The sequence below is a fragment of the Carassius gibelio genome, chromosome A9, assembly GCF_023724105.1.
Source record: "Carassius gibelio isolate Cgi1373 ecotype wild population from Czech Republic chromosome A9, carGib1.2-hapl.c, whole genome shotgun sequence".
In the NCBI taxonomy this organism is placed as follows: Eukaryota; Metazoa; Chordata; class Actinopteri; order Cypriniformes; family Cyprinidae; genus Carassius; species Carassius gibelio.
Window position 1 is genome coordinate 6,802,828 of NC_068379.1, and position 17,305 is coordinate 6,820,132.

General features: G+C 38.4%; 2 protein-coding genes across 4 annotated transcripts in view; both read right to left on the bottom strand.

Moving 5' to 3' along the window:
- LOC128019544 (disco-interacting protein 2 homolog A) overlaps positions 1-9,592 on the bottom strand; it is a 112,804-nt gene extending 103,212 nt beyond the window's left edge. For both annotated transcript variants that reach the window (XM_052605592.1, XM_052605594.1), the window contains exon 1: positions 9,120-9,592. In XM_052605592.1, the coding sequence (XP_052461552.1) occupies positions 9,120-9,243 (124 nt within the window). In that variant the 5' untranslated portion in view covers positions 9,244-9,592. The remainder of the gene's footprint in view (positions 1-9,119) is intronic.
- A 267-nt stretch (positions 9,593-9,859) lies between these two features.
- LOC128019545 (CASP8 and FADD-like apoptosis regulator) lies at positions 9,860-17,293 on the bottom strand. Of its 2 annotated transcripts, none has more exons than XM_052605596.1 (10): positions 17,114-17,293; positions 15,430-15,730; positions 15,234-15,339; positions 15,020-15,155; positions 13,625-13,686; positions 13,466-13,529; positions 12,670-12,722; positions 12,493-12,568; positions 11,149-11,665; positions 9,860-10,757 (listed from the first exon to the last, which is right to left on the bottom strand). In XM_052605596.1, exons 2-10 carry the CDS (start codon positions 15,711-15,713, stop codon positions 10,628-10,630), a joined length of 1,428 nt encoding a protein of 475 aa, XP_052461556.1. In that variant the 5' UTR covers positions 15,714-15,730; positions 17,114-17,293; the 3' UTR covers positions 9,860-10,627. The 2 variants fall into 2 exon arrangements, with proteins under 2 accessions (XP_052461556.1, XP_052461555.1); XM_052605595.1 differs by having other exon boundaries at positions 12,493-12,571; positions 17,114-17,292.
- Between the last annotated feature and the right edge of the window lie 12 nt (positions 17,294-17,305).

The window sequence follows — 17,305 nt, forward strand, 5'->3', positions numbered from 1 at the left end:
TGTTTTGAAATGTAAACTGATATTTTCCACTGACACACTTCAGCAAAATATAGAAAAATAATTAAGCCGGGCATACACAGTGTGATTTCTGTGCGATTTCGGCAAGGTAGCAACTCACACTGTACGAGTAGATCGCATGTAAAGCCAAAGCTCACGATTTTTATGTGCTCACTGTACGGTCCGATCTTCGAGTTGCGATTTGACTGCTCACACCATACGTGGGTAATCAACACGTAAGATCCCTCAGAACCCGGATGTTTGTGGCTGTTTCAGAATAAACAAGCTTTCCCGGGATAAACACTTCTTTGGTGATATGCGCAATTCTGTGTGCTGTGTGCCGGTCGGGAGAGGTTAATAGCCTCTCGTTTAGCACGACCAACGACGCATGACAATGCTGAAAACCAGCCCGACCAGAAAAATAGTCGCACGTGTCAGAATTCGGCTCAAAATCCGATGAAAATCGCACAGTCAAGTAAAGTAGAGATACCCAAAATTTCTACTTAAGTAAGGTAACAAAGTATTTGTACTTCGTTACTTGACACCTCTGGCCAGACCTAATCTGCCCTGCGTTCCATTCAGAAGGTCTCATCCCTATGCCCTAATCCCTGAGAGCTTGCCCTATGAAGTGAGAGCTTTGAATGGTTGAAGGGTGTAGGGGACCAAACAACTATTTATTGAATTACCATTTATCTCGAGCCCACATCTTGCAAAGAATCTGCGGAAAGGATCATGGGAACCTGAAGTGTCCATCCGTTGTACCCTTCGAAATCCTTCATTCCGAAGGGCCCTTTGAAGAGGCCAATTTTTGGGCACTTCGGGTATGGAACGACCCTTCAATATGGCGGCCATGATTGTTTTCACTCCAAAGGACACTTTGGAGGGCGATATATCACGTCTGTCTCTGTTGCTCTTTCTGTGATTCTCATTGGGGTTTACAGAGTCCCGTTCCTCCGCTCCAGGATGGTTTAGGTGTGATTGGTGTTCTGTGGGCCAATGAGAGTTCACCAAATGATTTTTTGTACCCAGCTGAGGGGCTAAAGCAGACAGATGGAGGCAGTGAGGGATTCTGGACAGTGGACAATCACTGGTGTCTGCCTCTGCTGAGATCAAACGCTGCTCATTTCCTCGTGGCACTGCCACTGACGTAAACACAGCAGGTACAGCAGCACCCCATCACATGCTCTCTGTGCCTCTCAGAAACTCCATTCATACAGCGCTTTATTGTTATCACACAGCCTCAAAAATCAAAACACACCTGGAACATTTAAGGGTGAATTTCATTTATAGATTGTATTTTGGTTAAAAAAATACTAATAAGCTTTGCTTTGCATTATGATATTCTGATATTATTTGATGACTGCATCCTAAATGCAATGCAAAAAAAAAAAAGACTTTATGTAAACATAATACAGTTAAAATTATGGTTTTGATTGTTGAGATTTTAAATGTGAATTATTGCATAGAATAATGTAAAATGAAAATATCACAATGATAGATAGACCATAAAATACTCTTGAATCTCTGGATGTAAACTTTATAGATGAAAAGCCAACCATCCTTATTTTGCACATTTGGATCTTGGCAAAAACATGTTTTATGTAGTTTAACATGTTTTATGTAGTCTTGGGATCAAATGAATTGATTATTAAAACACTTGTTCAATCTCACCCTAGACCCCTGTGATCTGACAGCAGATGTAAGCTAAAAGCCAGCACAGGATCCTGGGAGTGAAATTAAAATGTGCACTAGCAATCAGCTCAAGGGCTTTCAATCACACGGCCAGGACTCCTGCCAGAAATAAATCAATCCACTACAAAACACACCGCCTCAGTCCTTCTTCAAGAGCTCTGCAAGCACTAAATACCTCTTGAGAGAGTGGCTGTATGATGAAAACACAACAAGCCAGAGAATATTTGTTAAAGAGTTAAAGAGATGACTGATAATTAATATACAGCAGTGACACACACACACAAGCTCTGTGTGCTCTGAAATTTGCCTCTAAGTAAGCTTTGCTTCATGCATCACATTAGTGACAATGGAAATGTGGAGGCTCTTTTTTTCATCTAACACTTTATTGGAGTTAAGTTTAGAATTAATTGCATGATTTTTTTTTTGTACATATGGAGTTGTAGCCTAGCAACATGCTAATGTACAGGCCCAGCTATGTTCAAGCGAAATCAGAGAACAAAGTGGTGTGACATCTTCGAACAAAATCAGATTAAAACAAAGTAGTGTTTCAGGGTTTGAAAAAGCTTGCCAAAGCAAACTTTCTAAAATGGTCGACTCCGATTATTAAACCTTCAAACTACCATTGGTCTGTAGTAAATGAGGTAGGTGTGGCTATGGGGCTCCGCCTTCTGTGAAATTAAAATCTTCTGTGCTTCATTTCTTCTGTTCAACCCATCAAATTCAGACATACGCAAGTAAAAACATGATCACACTGAAGGACTGCTTTATAGTAGAAACTGAAAAAAATAAGTGACACTGACACCTTTCATATTTACTACTGCAAAAAAATAATAAAAAAAAAAAAAAAATCAAATCTACAGTATAAAGAGTTGTATAATTAAACAAGACGTAACTTGATTGGAGCACTGACCTGTTAATCTGGTACAAACATATCCATATCACTATGATCAGATACTTTCTTAACTGCTGCTTTCTCACCACTGCCTTTTCTGTCGTATGTTTATTTTCATATTACGAGGAAAGCACAGCACAAATTAGTACATTCATCTAAATGGAATGTTTGCTAACACAAGGATGTCATGTAGCTGCAAATGATGTGAAAATGGTGATAAACCAACGCAATCCATTTGGTAACTGTCCAAACAAAAGGTTTTTAGAAAGAGATCACTGCCCCTAAATGTGCTGAGTGACTCCATTAGTCTGAGCTGTAGACTGTGCTAACAAAAACATTGGTAAATAAAACATGACTAGCCCAAAAAAAGAACAGTGCTAGCGATAGGTTGAAGTGAAATGAAATAACATATTGCTTTCCCATAGTACAGTTGATTAATTAGTGATATTTAAATTTATAGCATGAAACGAAAGAAATTTAGCAAAAAATAAACATCAGTGTTTGAAACCTAGCCGTCGGTGACAAAGCATGACATGCAGCGGGATGTTGAGCCTCTGAAAGAGAAGAGACTCGTTTCAACAAACAGAACATGGCCTATAAAACAACAAACCCAGACACACACACACACACCTATACAGCAGCACAGTGTACGCATAACACTCTGAAGCCTTCCCATGCTTTCAGGCACAAGCTTAAAAAATTTATGACCCCCTCAGAAAATCTATTCTCCACAGCCTCAGGCAAAAGCCTTGCGTATCTCGCATGAGATGGCCAAAGCTATCACATTAGAGTTTATAAAGCTGGGATACTGTTTGGGTGCAAGTCAGCAGCCAAGGACAAGCTTTCTTTTCCCTTCTGCGGTCAGCACATGGTTTAAGATAAGAAATCTAGGAAACAATTTAATGCGAGTCAATCTTACAATCACTTTAGTATTTTATTTTTTTATTTGAGCATTTGGATTTAAGAGTGATTATTAATCATTTTCATTTATTAAAGTGATGGGTGTCAAAAGACAAACTTTTTAAACATATTGTAATGTGTCAGAGTTCCTACACTGCATGATAAAACTTGTTTACAAACATACGCAGAGGAAATTATCTTTTTTTTGTTAAACATTAATAATCATGCACCCGCAAAACTAATTCTATCACTTCTATCATCTTCCAAGTATCTTATAAACAGCTTTATTGATGCAACTTTACACAATAGTCTCTTTGTTAACATGTAGTAGCAAAAATCACCAATATATTTTTACAGTATTTATTGTAATGGTAGTTAAAAACTACACGTGTTCTTTGTTTGCTCATGTTGGCAACTTTTGATAGTGGAAATGTATTAGTAACTGAAAAAAATTGAAAGGATTCCCTCTGAAACCATTTAAGTTTGATACTCATAAACGGAGAGCAATTTAGTAAAAATGGCATAAATAGATCAAGTAAAGCATTGAAAAATCATGAACTAAACAAAATAAACATTTTGAAGTAAAAAGATCGAAATAGTATTTTCTAGTAAAATGCACTCCAATAATGTCAGTGTATGTGTGTGTTTGTGTGTATATACAGTATATTATATGCAAATTGTGATTGATAAAAAAAATCCTACAGAATAAAGTGTTTCTTATTTCCCAACAAATTTTCCTATAATTCATGTAGCTCTATTCACTTTCCTAGAAATGCATTTCTTTTTAGGTACCTTCCAAAAAGGGCACATTCCAAGAGTTACGCTGGAGTGGTGTGTTTCTGACTTGTGTGCTATGATTACACGCTGCAGAAATGTTGACTCATGTGAGCCCGGCCACAGACAATAGCAGTCCAAGAGTGACCTGACCTTATCATCCCAATCCAGTAATCTGACTGGAGCACAGGGAAGAAAGTTCCCCTCAGGCGCACTGCCAACCTTAAAGAGTCCAGGAAATTAAACTTGGAATTCACAAACCAAATTTAACCTCCACTAAGTGCAATATTGTGTTGACTAGTATAAAAGTTGAGTATTTCATGGTCTTTTATCAAGTTTTATTTCCCACAGCAATTACAGACAACATACACTGTGAAAAAAATATTGTCAATAAAACAATATTGGAGATTATTGGATCTTGTTTTACAAGAAAATATTATCTCAGCCTTTCTACTACAAAATTAAATTTTTAATTCTCAGCTTCTTAACTGTTTCTGAAATTGAGCAAATTCTGAGTGAAAAGAGTTAAAGCTGCGGTAGGTAACTTTTGACGCTCTAGCGGTTAACAAACAGAACTGCTTGCGGCTTGCGGAAGGACATCGTAGCCGGAACTACTTCTCTCTGTTTATGTCTATGAAGAATCACAAAGGTACTGGGTTACTCCTCCGCGGTACCCCCGAAGCAATCTAAAATAGTCCGAATATAAACACTTATTATAGGTGCACCCTAGTGATTCAGGACAAGCCAAAAACACGGTTTGGAAAATGAATTCATGGTGTACTCGCTTATTATATACATTTTTCTACATTTTGAACACAAACAAAGTTACAGACCGCAGCTCTGATTGGTTGTTTCTTACTGGGAGCGATGGATTTTCTGCAAATGGCAATAGGACCACTGGGAGGAGCCAGAGGAGCTTGATTTTTTCACAGATTATCTGTCTCATATTCTACTGTCAGGACATAATGACAGGTTTAACAAATATGTAAAAAAATATATATTTACAAAAGTTACCTACTGCAGCTTTAAGTCAAAGTAAAGTCTCTTGTCTCATTTCTCACCGCTGCCTCTGCTTGAACCCTAGCCTGTCATTCTCAGTATGGTGTTTCACAGTGGTTTTACATGTCTTACTATCTGCCTGAGGAAACCTCCAGACAAACTCTTACTTCTATCCTGGCCTCACACTAATGAAAGCTCCATCAAAAGACCACAGAAACCCCCTCAAACGCAGAAACCCTGGAGTGAGACACATCCAGAGCCAGAGTTAGTGCTTGTGCAGTCTAATCACAGTCCCACACTCCTTACTCAGTGCTGTGTTCCTGGAAGAAACCCACCGAACACACTTGCTCAGACTGCAAATATGGCAACAAGACGGGAAAATGACTTTGACGTTGCTGCCCAGGGACAAAGAAGGACTAACAAACCCTCAAACCAGCAATTACAAACAGCTATATAGACTAGGGGTGAAAAGTTTCCTGCCAAATAAATAAAAGTTTCAGCATTCACATTTGGTACGTTACCATGCATGGATGTATTCTTTCTGAGGTTTATTTATCCTGCATCCTAAATCAATTCATGATTTGCATTGCTAACTTAAACAAAACCCATATTCTTGAAAATGTGTAATTTAAAAAATGAAAGAAAAAAAAAACTGGTAACAGAGTTTCTCTTAGTAAACTCCTAATTTGCATCTTACTGATATTAAGTAGCCTAAGTTAGTAGTTTAAGGGATCTAGAATATGGTCAGGCAGAATAAGGTATAAATAAGCACCTAGTTAATAGTGAATGGTGTTTCTTGTGCTAAATTGTTATCTAAGAATCTCTACAGGGTCAGTATGCACGAATTCAGCCTCAAATGAATCTAACAGGTGCATAGTAATAGTAATATTACAAAACCAAGCCAAAACTCAACCCAGTTGCATCAAATTCTTTACTGTTGAGCAATACTATACAGATGTTTGCTATAATGTGTTTTTGAGGCATCACTACAAACTGGAGGTGTGAGCGATGAAGAAATGCGACAAGCAGGGCCTAGCCGCAGGAGTTAATGTACACAATTTGTCTTCTTGCACTGTTTTATGCCCCATCTCTCCAGCGCTGATCCATATCGAGGTCAACAGCTCGGCACGTCTGCATGGCTCCCTGATCAAAGCCTTACACCTCTGCACCTTTCCCATGAAAGTCATGATAATAACTTCTGGAGGTCAACCTTGGGTCACTAAGATGAGCCCCTCCAACAATTATATCTACTCATTTCTCACTCGAAGCTGTTGGAAGCAATTCTTAGGAATGCCACACATGACATGCCTGGATTTCCTGACAAATATCACTGAAAGAAGTGTCTTGACATCACACCTGTTTCTGAGAGAAAGTGTCAGGGAAGTTGTGATTGTTTGGAAACTATGCTAAAATTAGACAACTAAGGGCTGCTTCAAGACACATACAGGTTACTGCAAATAATATCTAATTTAGCAATACCCACAAAACATTCTCAAATATCAGTGCATTTGATTAAAGGAAAAACTAAATACAAACTCCAGCCACTGGTTCACAGGAAATCACTATAGAGCATTCTGAACACTTTTTGACTGAAAAAATCCTTTGTTAAAAAGTTATAAGGCATAATCCAAAGTAGCCAGCTATGAGGTGAATCACAACATTACAAACTTTGAAAAAGGAAAAAGAAAAAAAGGATTAGAAAATCTGACAAAAAGACAATGACTTAATGACTTTAACAATGGTGAAGAGTGACAATCTGATTTACAGCACTGTAAATGACGGAAATAAAAATGTATTGTAAGTTTACTGCAAAATATGCTTAATATAGTTTGAGAGTGTAGGGAAACTCTATTACATCATTCACAGTTCATCGTGGCAAATTTTGGCACATTTTACTCGTCACGATTCTCTATTTGGTGGAGATTTCTTTGCTGAATCAATTTTAAACCTCAAAAAGACTAGAGAAACAGCCTCGGGACGGGGGTCTCAGGGAAAGATTAACCAAGTCCTGAACTGGGACTCTCCATTAAGATCTCTAACCAAGAATAATAAGCAGAAACTCCCTCCGTCTAACATCGCTCTACACATCTTTTGAGCTAACACACTGAGAACTTTTTGTAGCACATGACATTTGAACCTCTGATGTAGAACTGCAACCCAAATACAACCTGTTTAACTTCAGACTCTACCTTCAGGGAAATGAACCGATAAATTCAGATTCAGAAAATATCAAAACACTATTCAGAAGCCCGATACTGAGGGTCTTGTTGAGTTGGTGACGTCAGCAGTTAAAGGGTAACGGAGAACAATGGCTATCGGACAGTGTGCAGGACAGGAAGTTATGCACACGCAAACAGGAAGCGGACAGGGGTCCAGCTGTTTTCAGAGACCCTGCTGCTTTTATTTGTGTTTGATATATGCTACATTTTTAACAAAGCAAATATTGAATTTATAAATGTAGGTTTTTTGGGAAGCGGTACTGGGAAATGTGTGATATTGGTATGAAGTGAGAGCTGTCAGCGGTGACACTGTATGTCAACAGTACTTTATGAGCTGCTGCTATTTTGGACTCGCAGTCTCCTTTTAAAACACCACAGCAGTGAAACTTCCCAAAGCCTGCAAGAAACTAGGTCCGGTGCTGCCATCCCAGAGCTAATCAAATGAAATGTGGGGCAGAACTTGAGCACTTCACAGATTTTTGACAGTTAACGGCTTAATACTTTGTCCATGTTTATGAACTACTATTCAAAAGAGCTAATCAGAGGTGTAATAGCATGTGGATGAGTACTGCCCATAATTGGTTCTGACAAAATGATCATTTTAAAACAGCCCTGTAATTGTATGAATTTCATTAAAATAACAGTCATCAAATCATAGGCTCATTCCCTTCCCTCACAGATGTGCTGGAAGATGTCATGAAAGCGGCACATGGTTGGTCTAACCAGTTCAGCTTGAACTCTTCCTGCTTTGTTTTACACAGAAGACATGCTCCACTTTAAAAGATTTCAGGACCATTGCAGTTCAGCACATCTGTTATTACATAAAGACGTGACAGCTTTATCTCTATGATCTGATTTTTTATAACTAAAGATGCTCGTTACAAGTCAAGGATACAAAAAATAATAAGAATGGATCTTGGACTTTTCATCATTCACTGTATGTCAGGATGAAATATGGTAGCGACCATGTATTGATAAAAATGACTTAGGCTATACACAAGAACATATATGTTTAATCAATATTCCTATCAGCAAATGACATGTTTAGGGAAGATTTGCAGCAGGGGCATGACATGCAAAGCATGCTGTGGTTCTTGCTGAAATTTCCATAGCCAGACAGCACAGTGTGAATACTGAGCAGCTTCGCTTGTTGGAACAATCCATATAGTTCTACAACCTGAAAATCTTAACTATGAATCTAAAAGTCTTGCATTTATTCCAGCTCCTTCACACACACACAACGTGACCAACAGGATGATGCTCAGAATGTTTCTGCTTGTTTGCCAAAAGCAGTTTGTTTGGATTAAACCAATATATGACTGGCTGATGTACTGCATTGCTTTTAAAGGGATTGAATGGTCTTTGTGATCCGAAGCACTGCTGACACAGCACTGAACCCGCATTGCACCTATCATCATCTTCATCACCGCTTTTATATGTAGGCTACAGAAGGAGTGTAGTAAAAACATATAGATGACAGTTCAGATATTTCAGAGCGCATTTGGAGAGGTGTGTATGTGACCAACAGCCCGCATCCACACACAATAATGAATGAACCCGTCGGGAATTCTGATGCAACCCCGATCTCTGAAACCGAGTATGTCGCATGGAGATGGCAAATCTGCACGCGGAAATCAGCGACTCACCCTCGGAGAGCTCCAGCTCGAGCTCCGCCAGCTTCTCGCGCACCTCCGCCGGGAGAGTCATCGCGACCGCCGGCGACGGGTCCAGCATCATCATCAGTAATCCGGTGGAACTGCGTTCTGCCATAATGATCCAGCTGGTTCAGACTGCTCCAGGTCCTCGCCGGCTCAGATCAGCTGGTGGAGGGAGAGAGGCGGGCGGGTTCCGGGCGCTTATCGCATGCAGATGTGAGAAGTGTCGGGGCGGTTGCATGTAGGCTGTTGTTTGCTCAGATCACAGATCAAATGTTCAAACGTAAGATCCACGCCCTTCTTCAAGCCGGATTTAGCGCTGGATGGTCGTGCATGACTGAAGAATTCTTCGTAAAATAAAAGGAAAGTCAGCCAAGTCCTCTCTTTAGCGCGCCGCCTTCGCCATTGCAGCAGAGCAGCTGGGAACAGCGCGTGAACAGATCCAGCGCGCGTCAGTGATTCCTCTCTCTCTCTCTCTCTCTCACACACACACACACACACTGCCAGTGCGCTGCACTCAATAAACTAACAATAAATGGGCCATTCCTCTGGATAATTAAGTATTTTGTCGTTTGAACGTGTTTTATCATGTGTAAGCGATTATTAACATGTGTCAACTTATGGTAAAAATGCATTGTGAAACCTAAAGCTAAATGTAAACAATTTAATAAGTTGCCCTTAAACAGAATAATATAAGTAGTGATTTATGGTAACATTAGCATACTCTGTGCTCGAGGTCATGACACAGGGGTTTTATTAGAAACAACATGCTGATAATTCTACAAAATCCACTTTTCAGCTGGTAAAACATGGTAACAGGGTTGAAACTAAGTCAAAGATCTTCCCTTACTGACAAATTTACATAAGAAGAGACAATACTTATCTTAAGGGGTTGCATCTTGACTTCATTACTGATTTATTATTATTATTAAAGGAACTAATGTCAGTTATGATGGTAACAGGGTTGAACATGTTTGATATAAAAATAACAATGAGAAGTTGGAAATACATAGACAGACATATAATGTAAAATATAGTAACTGGATTTGTGTTGTTAAGACAGCATGTCTAACATAACAGTTTAAAGTTGGTGTCAGTTATTCATTAAGTCACTGTTACACATGTTCAGAAGGGATAGCTACACATGACACACGTGGAATGATAAACACACAGTATGACAAAAAATATGCATATAAAATATAAATATTTGCATAAAAAACAACGCTAAAATGTAAATATTTGTAAAATAATATAATGCAAAAAAGAAAGAAAAAAATGTTTAACACAAGTTCACTGCCAACACTGGACAACACTGCCGGCATGTGGACACTATAAGAGCTACAATGACAAAACCTGACTGAGATTTATTTACTGAAACACCGCTAATCATAATTGATACAATTCATGTCGACATCATTGTGATGGCCATCGTTCCTCAAACATCAACTGTTCTTTTATAATCACCTCCCTTCACTTAAACGTGAGAAATCATGACAGAATCATGACAGATAGACTTTCTTCCTGAGAGTGTGTCTCAGATTGAAAAAGTAAGAGGACTCTGGAGATTTGTGATTGTGATCGTATACCGCCCGATTCACCGCCATGTGTACATCTACCAAATGAGTCCTCCTGAAAAGAATAAAAATACATTTAGTAATGCTTACATAACGCTTAATAGAGATAAATAATGATTAAATCAATCCCTGGATCCAAAATAGCCAACAGAGATTCAGAAATATGCCATATTAATTATGTTGCACGCTATATGTTAGCAGCAAAAGATGCATTCATTGAGTATTCTGAAATAGTAATACAATTTAAAATACCTGTTTTCTATTTGAATGTTGTTAAATGTAATTTATTATTGGGATGCAAAGTTGAATTTTCTTAAGTAATGATGCTGAAAATATTTATTTTTGATCAAATAAATGGAATTTTGGTGAGCATGAAGAGAAAAACAATAACATATCAAAGGTCATTATTCCAATCTTTTGACCGGTAGTGTATTGTAGTGTCTCACCTCTTCTGGCCCTCAGTTAAGGAGGATCTCAAGGCTCTCAGGTACACAGACCGATGGTTTGGCACCTCCAGCTGTCGTCCTTTAGTCCAGCAGTGACTCCAGAAGATGTCCGCGTCCACCGGGACGGTCCTCTTGGAGCATAAGAGCCCAGGTGCGTCTGTCTCCAGCTCTCCACCCTCCTCATCTCCACACCCCATACACCCAGCACAGCTCTGAGCCTCGGACTCTTCATAGCTCTGGATAAAGAAGAGTTTAGGCTTGCCTGCCAGGCCCGGGCAGGAGTCTGAGGTGAAGAGGCGTCTGACAGTGTCCAGGTTCAGTCCTGGACCGTGAGAGTCAGTGGCCAGCAGATCTGACGAGCGGCTTCGGCTGATGACGCAGCAGATGAACGCAGACGCTCTGTAGTGACCCTGCTGATGAGCCACTTCCCTCAGAGCGGAATGCACGTCTCTCACACTCAGCAGCTTGTGCGTGATCACATGAAAGTTTAGAGCCTGGAATGTTTGCTCCAGCTCATCTGTGTTAGAAAAGAGAAGCTATTACCAAACGGTAATGTGATTTCTTTCACAACTAAGTATTACTAATAGTACTAATCACCAAACAGATATGTACATTCAAATGACTTCCGATTTTCAACTCACTTTAAAAAATAAAATTACATTTACTGGTCTTTACAATTACTAAATGGAAATGGCTCATGGCTCATCCTGTAGTGTTTTGGTGATTAAACTAAAATTTGTCATTACAAAAAATAAAAATAATAAAATAAAGTTTGTGCTAGTAACAACAATAGAATATTAGATTTTGGATCAACCACTTTTAGATTTTAGATTTTTTTTTTTCATATTGAAAAATAGTATCAGATTAAAAATGTGTTATTTACAGTACAACTGAGCTTTTTTTGTGGTCAGTATGATATGTTTTTGTTCTTCAGCAAGGATGCATTAAAATGATGAAAAGTAAAATTAAATACTTTTGAACTTTTATTTCATGTTCTTTTGAACTTCATGATCCTCAAAGAATCCAGAAAAAAATATTAATCGACACAACTGTTTTTAACACTGATGATAATAAACCAGCAAATGATTAGAATGATTTCTGAAGGGTCATGTGACTCTGAAGACTGGAGTAATGATGCTGGAAATACAGCTGCACATCACAGAAATAAATTACATTTTAAAATATATTCAAATAGAAAACTGATGTTTTACACTGTAACATTATTTGACAATATTCCTGTATTTTTCGAACAAATAAATGCAGCCTTGATTTACATAAGAATCTTCTTTCAAAGCCCCCAGTCTTTTGAAGAGTAGAGTGAACTACATGAGAGTGATTTCTCACCTGCTTCAGAGCCGACACAGTCTATGATTAAACACACTCCTCTGGGATCACTCTGCATACTGTACTCGTCCTCCTGCTGCTGCAGATCAAATCAGCACATCTTCATCTGTTATAGATTATTGGTTCGACCACGTTCAACACTTGATATATATGTAATAAAATTAAATAATCAATTACCTGACAATAGGAGCGAGAGCCAAGTAGTTCCTTCTTCAATGTTGTCGGTTTATCTAAAAAATGTAATACAAATAATAAATAAATAAATGTATTATGTTTCATAATAGGGATTTGTATAATTATAAAGAAGCATGGCACCTCAAAAGACAAGAAATGCACTGAAGTTGAACAATATTTACATAATTACACAGAACTTTCTGCAGCAGTCAAATGTTAGGCACACCTGCCTAAATATATATTTAGCACATTTTTTCAGATTGAGTCACAAATACTAAACAACTCAAGTTACCCGTAAGTACATAAAAACCCATGTTAGATCAATCAAAATGCTCTGTTTTTTTTTCTTTTCTTTTTTTTTCTTTTACAACTAGTCAAACTCAATTGTCTGAATGAAGGATTTAAAAAAAATGCTTGTGGTCGTGTTTGTTTGTGCATTTTACATTTAGTGAATGAAAATTCAAACTGACAAATCACAGTAGTGTTACAATTCAGAAAACGTTCGGAAAATCTTTATGTATCTTTTTGGCTTGAATTTGTAACTTTTCTCAACATCTTTTATTATTATTATTTTTTCCTACATTGTAGTGACGATAAACTGTGTGAATCTGAAGTGACTTTGAAGATTTCTGGTCACTTCATAATTCCCATACCTCCATTTGTGCTATTTCTAGTTTTGATGAATTAAGTAATATTGGAAATTGTTAGGGGACACAATGAACATAAATATAGAGAGACAATAAGAGACTTTTCACTGGTAGGGTATTTCCTCATACTGTCCGTATTTGAATGAACTCACCACAGAGTTTGGAAATGGGCCTCAGATTACAAGAAGCTGTTGAGACACCAAATGAGCCACTTGGCTGTGAATGACAAACAGTGAGAGTGAAGAAATTATTATTCAAATATGAAACATTTGAAGTTGAAGCTTAGACAATGCAACCCAATGAAATCTCACCAAAGGCATTCGGCAGAACTGCAGTCTGTCTGGAGGCGAAGATCCTTGTTTGGTCATTAGCACTGCAAAAACAGTTCTCAGTTATTTAAAAAGGAAACCAATACAAATTAACTGGCTGATTCAGTTTCCATTCCACAAAGTTCATTTCGTATGATGATGCAACAGAAAAAACTACGCAGGAAAGTCAATACTGTTCAGATGACACATTGGTACAAAAAGTTACAAAAACTCACTGGGGAAGTACCTCTTCAAAAGGTACTAATAGGTAAGCGTAACATACAGTATGTGCTTTCAAGATACTAAAATGCAAGTAAATATGGTACAAAGGTTACTGTCCCAGTGTCACGATCATTAGCTGGAGTGCCCACAAACTTCAGTAGAGGGCACTCCACTCAGGACCATTCCACCCATCAACCACCAGATGTCACCATATCACTTGGAAACTAGCACCTCTCATCCGTTGCACCACACCCAAACTACATCTCCCATGAGCCTCTGCATCACTATCACCTTGTCACACCTGCACCTCATTCATCAGCTAATCTTCTTGCCACACCTGCACCTCATTTACACACACATATAAGCAGCACTCACACACAGCCACATTGCAAAGTCTTGTTTAGCCAGTCTGACATTTCCGAGCGGTTTTCCTTGTGTTTGTTCCTTCTGTACCTGACCTTTGGATTGTTTATATCGACTCTGATTCTCTGCTGCCTGCCCCGACATCTGCATGTTTCTGTTATCGATTCTGGTTATCCCTAACATACCTGACGCCGTTACTGATCTTTGACTGTCTGACCATTCTCATAATTTAAGTTCTGCATATCCTTCGGATGAGACGTCCGTCCTTCGGATGAGACGTTAAACCGAGGTCCTGACTCTCTTTGGTCATTAAAAAACCCAGGATGTCTTTCGTAAAAGAGTAGAGGTGTGACCTCGGCATCCTGGCTAAATTCGCCCATTGGCCTCTGACCATCATGGCCTCCTAACAATCCCCATATCCGCTGATTGGCTTCATCACTCCGTCTCCTCTCCACTAGTAAGCTGGTGTGTGGTGGGCGTTCTGGCGCACTATGGCTGCCGTCGCATCATCCAGGTGGATGCTGCACACTGGTGGTGGATGAGGAGATACCCCTTGACTATGTAAGCGCTTTGAGTGTCTAGAAAAGCGCTATATAAATGTAAAGAATTATTATTATATGGATCCGAATGTCTCTCTCATCATCAGTGGCAGTTTTTTCTTACTTTTTTTTCTTCTTCTTAGATTTTATCATGTTAGTGATATAGGCTTCTGTAGCCTAAACACATCTGAATGAGGCAACACGCCTCATGCTTAGTGTATCAAACAGTTGCATCTACAAATAAAATCAATAACAAAAAGCAGGTCATTCTTACCTGTCTGCTGGTAGTGACTGATCTTTTTAGCTAGATCGGCCCTGTGGATAGACCTCAGGCAGTGTTCGATCAAGTCCATCTTCTCACTGGAGAGCTGGTCGAGTTTCTCCAGCTCCACTGCGACGTCCAAAAAACTCTGCAAATATATATTTAACAAAAATCATGACACATTTCAGTTCCACACATGAAGAAAGCAGCCTTCAGGACATCGTACCTGGGCATTTTCCAGTTTATGTTTGGGTAAAGTTCCTCTCAGCAAGAACGCCAACGACTTCAGGTCCTCTGTGTCCATGTCCTCACTAACATCAGCCATCAGTACTCTAAACAAACAAACGTCCAGGTTAAAACCTTCTCTTGAGCCCCATATGGGGCATAACTGGAGAATCACAGACGGGATCAGAGAGCATCACCTGTATTCTGACACAGAATGGTTGTTTTTCAGCAGTCCCTCAACCGTGCTCTTGTTGGTGCTCAGCACTGCTCGCAGCAGATCATAGCGTTTAATCTTCAGAATGAGCTCCATGAGAAACAAGTAATCCATCCTCGTCTGACACAGTAGAGTCCGTAACATGCCTCTGGGATCTGTAGAGAACTTGTCCGTGTCGAGAGCGCCGCACAGGTAAGAGATGCGCTTGCATTCATCAGTGCTGAGCTCGTCAGTGATCTGAATAATAGTGTGGTACAGGCTCGACATTCTGCTCCAAAATGACTCTGATGAGGATAAAAACTGCCATTATGAGAGGAAAAATCTTTTTAGATCACACTTAATTGGGAGTATATAGGTCATTTACAAATATTTAGGGTTTTAGTATCATTCCTTGTATTAAAATGGTGAGCCAGGTCATATTTTCTATAGATCTAATGCTTTCACAGTTAGATGGCATGGATGTGGCTCAGCATAGATAGATGCTGGGCTTTATGGTTTATCACCCATCATGACTCAGGACACCCAAATGACTCATATCGAGGGTGTTTCAACCACTTAAGACCCTTCATGCATGCTCACATGAGGGCATTATATTTTAGTGAGTTTCTCTAAAACTATACATGAGCACATTCAGGGCTTTTCTAAATGTTTGGATGTTTCGCCATCACCGCTTCCTCTACTTGGTCTTCAAAAATGTCTGATATTAATTTAGCGACACTGTTATAGACATATGATACTATATTGTAATTATCATATAAATATGACTAATTTTTAAACTGTGTGTCATGAATCAACATCAGGAAAATGTCATGGGGTTTCAAATCAAAATATGACTTTATGTTACGAAACAGGACGTTGATTTCGTACATGTTCTCATATGAGGACACAAGGAATAAAAGAATGTTTATAACTTATTTTGGGAGACACCACAAAGGAAAAGGGTAAGAAATTATATTGGATTATTCCTATGAAATATTATATATTATTATGAAAATCTTAGTTATTACTCCCATTTCTTTTTTTCGTTACATGTTGCCCCAAAAAGCATCAATGTGCAAATTGTATTTACTTTATTGATACATTATATATAATAAGAAAACCTGTTTATGGCCATTTTACACACATTTTGCAGAAAGAAAAATGGTATATCAAAACATTCTGCTATAACATAGTTGAGAATTATATTTATACAAAGTTTGGTACCAAAAACAAAAAAACAAAAACCTGAAACCTAAAGTTTTATTGATTTAATAATTATAATAGTTATTTTTGCCTATGCATGTTCATTCATGGCTCTTTATTTATTTTAATTGAGTGCCGATGTCCTAAGGACATAGCATAATAGTAATAATAGCAAAGCTGCCCAAATAAGTTTAAAACCAGTCAGTTACAACAATGCATATTTTAAAAGCAAAAAATAAAATAAAAAAATTCTCCATATTATCCATAGGCTACTTTCTAGCATAGGCGACCTTTAGTCGCGTTTACAGCGTAAAACGTATAGTTACAAATATTATTACTATACGTGTATGTCATTCTTAAACTTTGATTAGATGCGCGTTAAAGATTTTTTTTTTTAATACTCTTAAAAAAAACTGTGGCTACGTGTGGCGATAGTCAATAACTTTAAATATTCTCGCATTAAAAGTCAAAACTGTAAACCTTACCTCAAAAGAGCTGTTCTTCTGACTGAATGGAGCATCTGCTCGCGAAGAAATAGCGCTGAAGTGGAACTTATACAACTTTGTTCCATGACACTTTACTGCTTCGTTCCAAATAGAACAAAAGAGGAAGTGTGAAACAGAACTTCCCTCTACGTCATTCAAATACGTAAATATAGGAGAGAAGTCTGTCTGTCT

Coding starts and splice junctions, on each gene's coding strand:
- LOC128019545 (XM_052605595.1), bottom strand. CDS start 15,713: ATGTCGAGCCTGTACCACACTATTATTCAGATCACTGACGAGCTCAGC. Junction 15,340..15,429: donor CATTCTGTGTCAGAATACAG/GTGATGCTCTCT, acceptor TTGTTTGTTTAG/AGTACTGATGGCTGATGTTA. Junction 11,666..12,492: donor CTGTGTCGGCTCTGAAGCAG/GTGAGAAATCAC, acceptor TTTCTAACACAG/ATGAGCTGGAGCAAACATTC.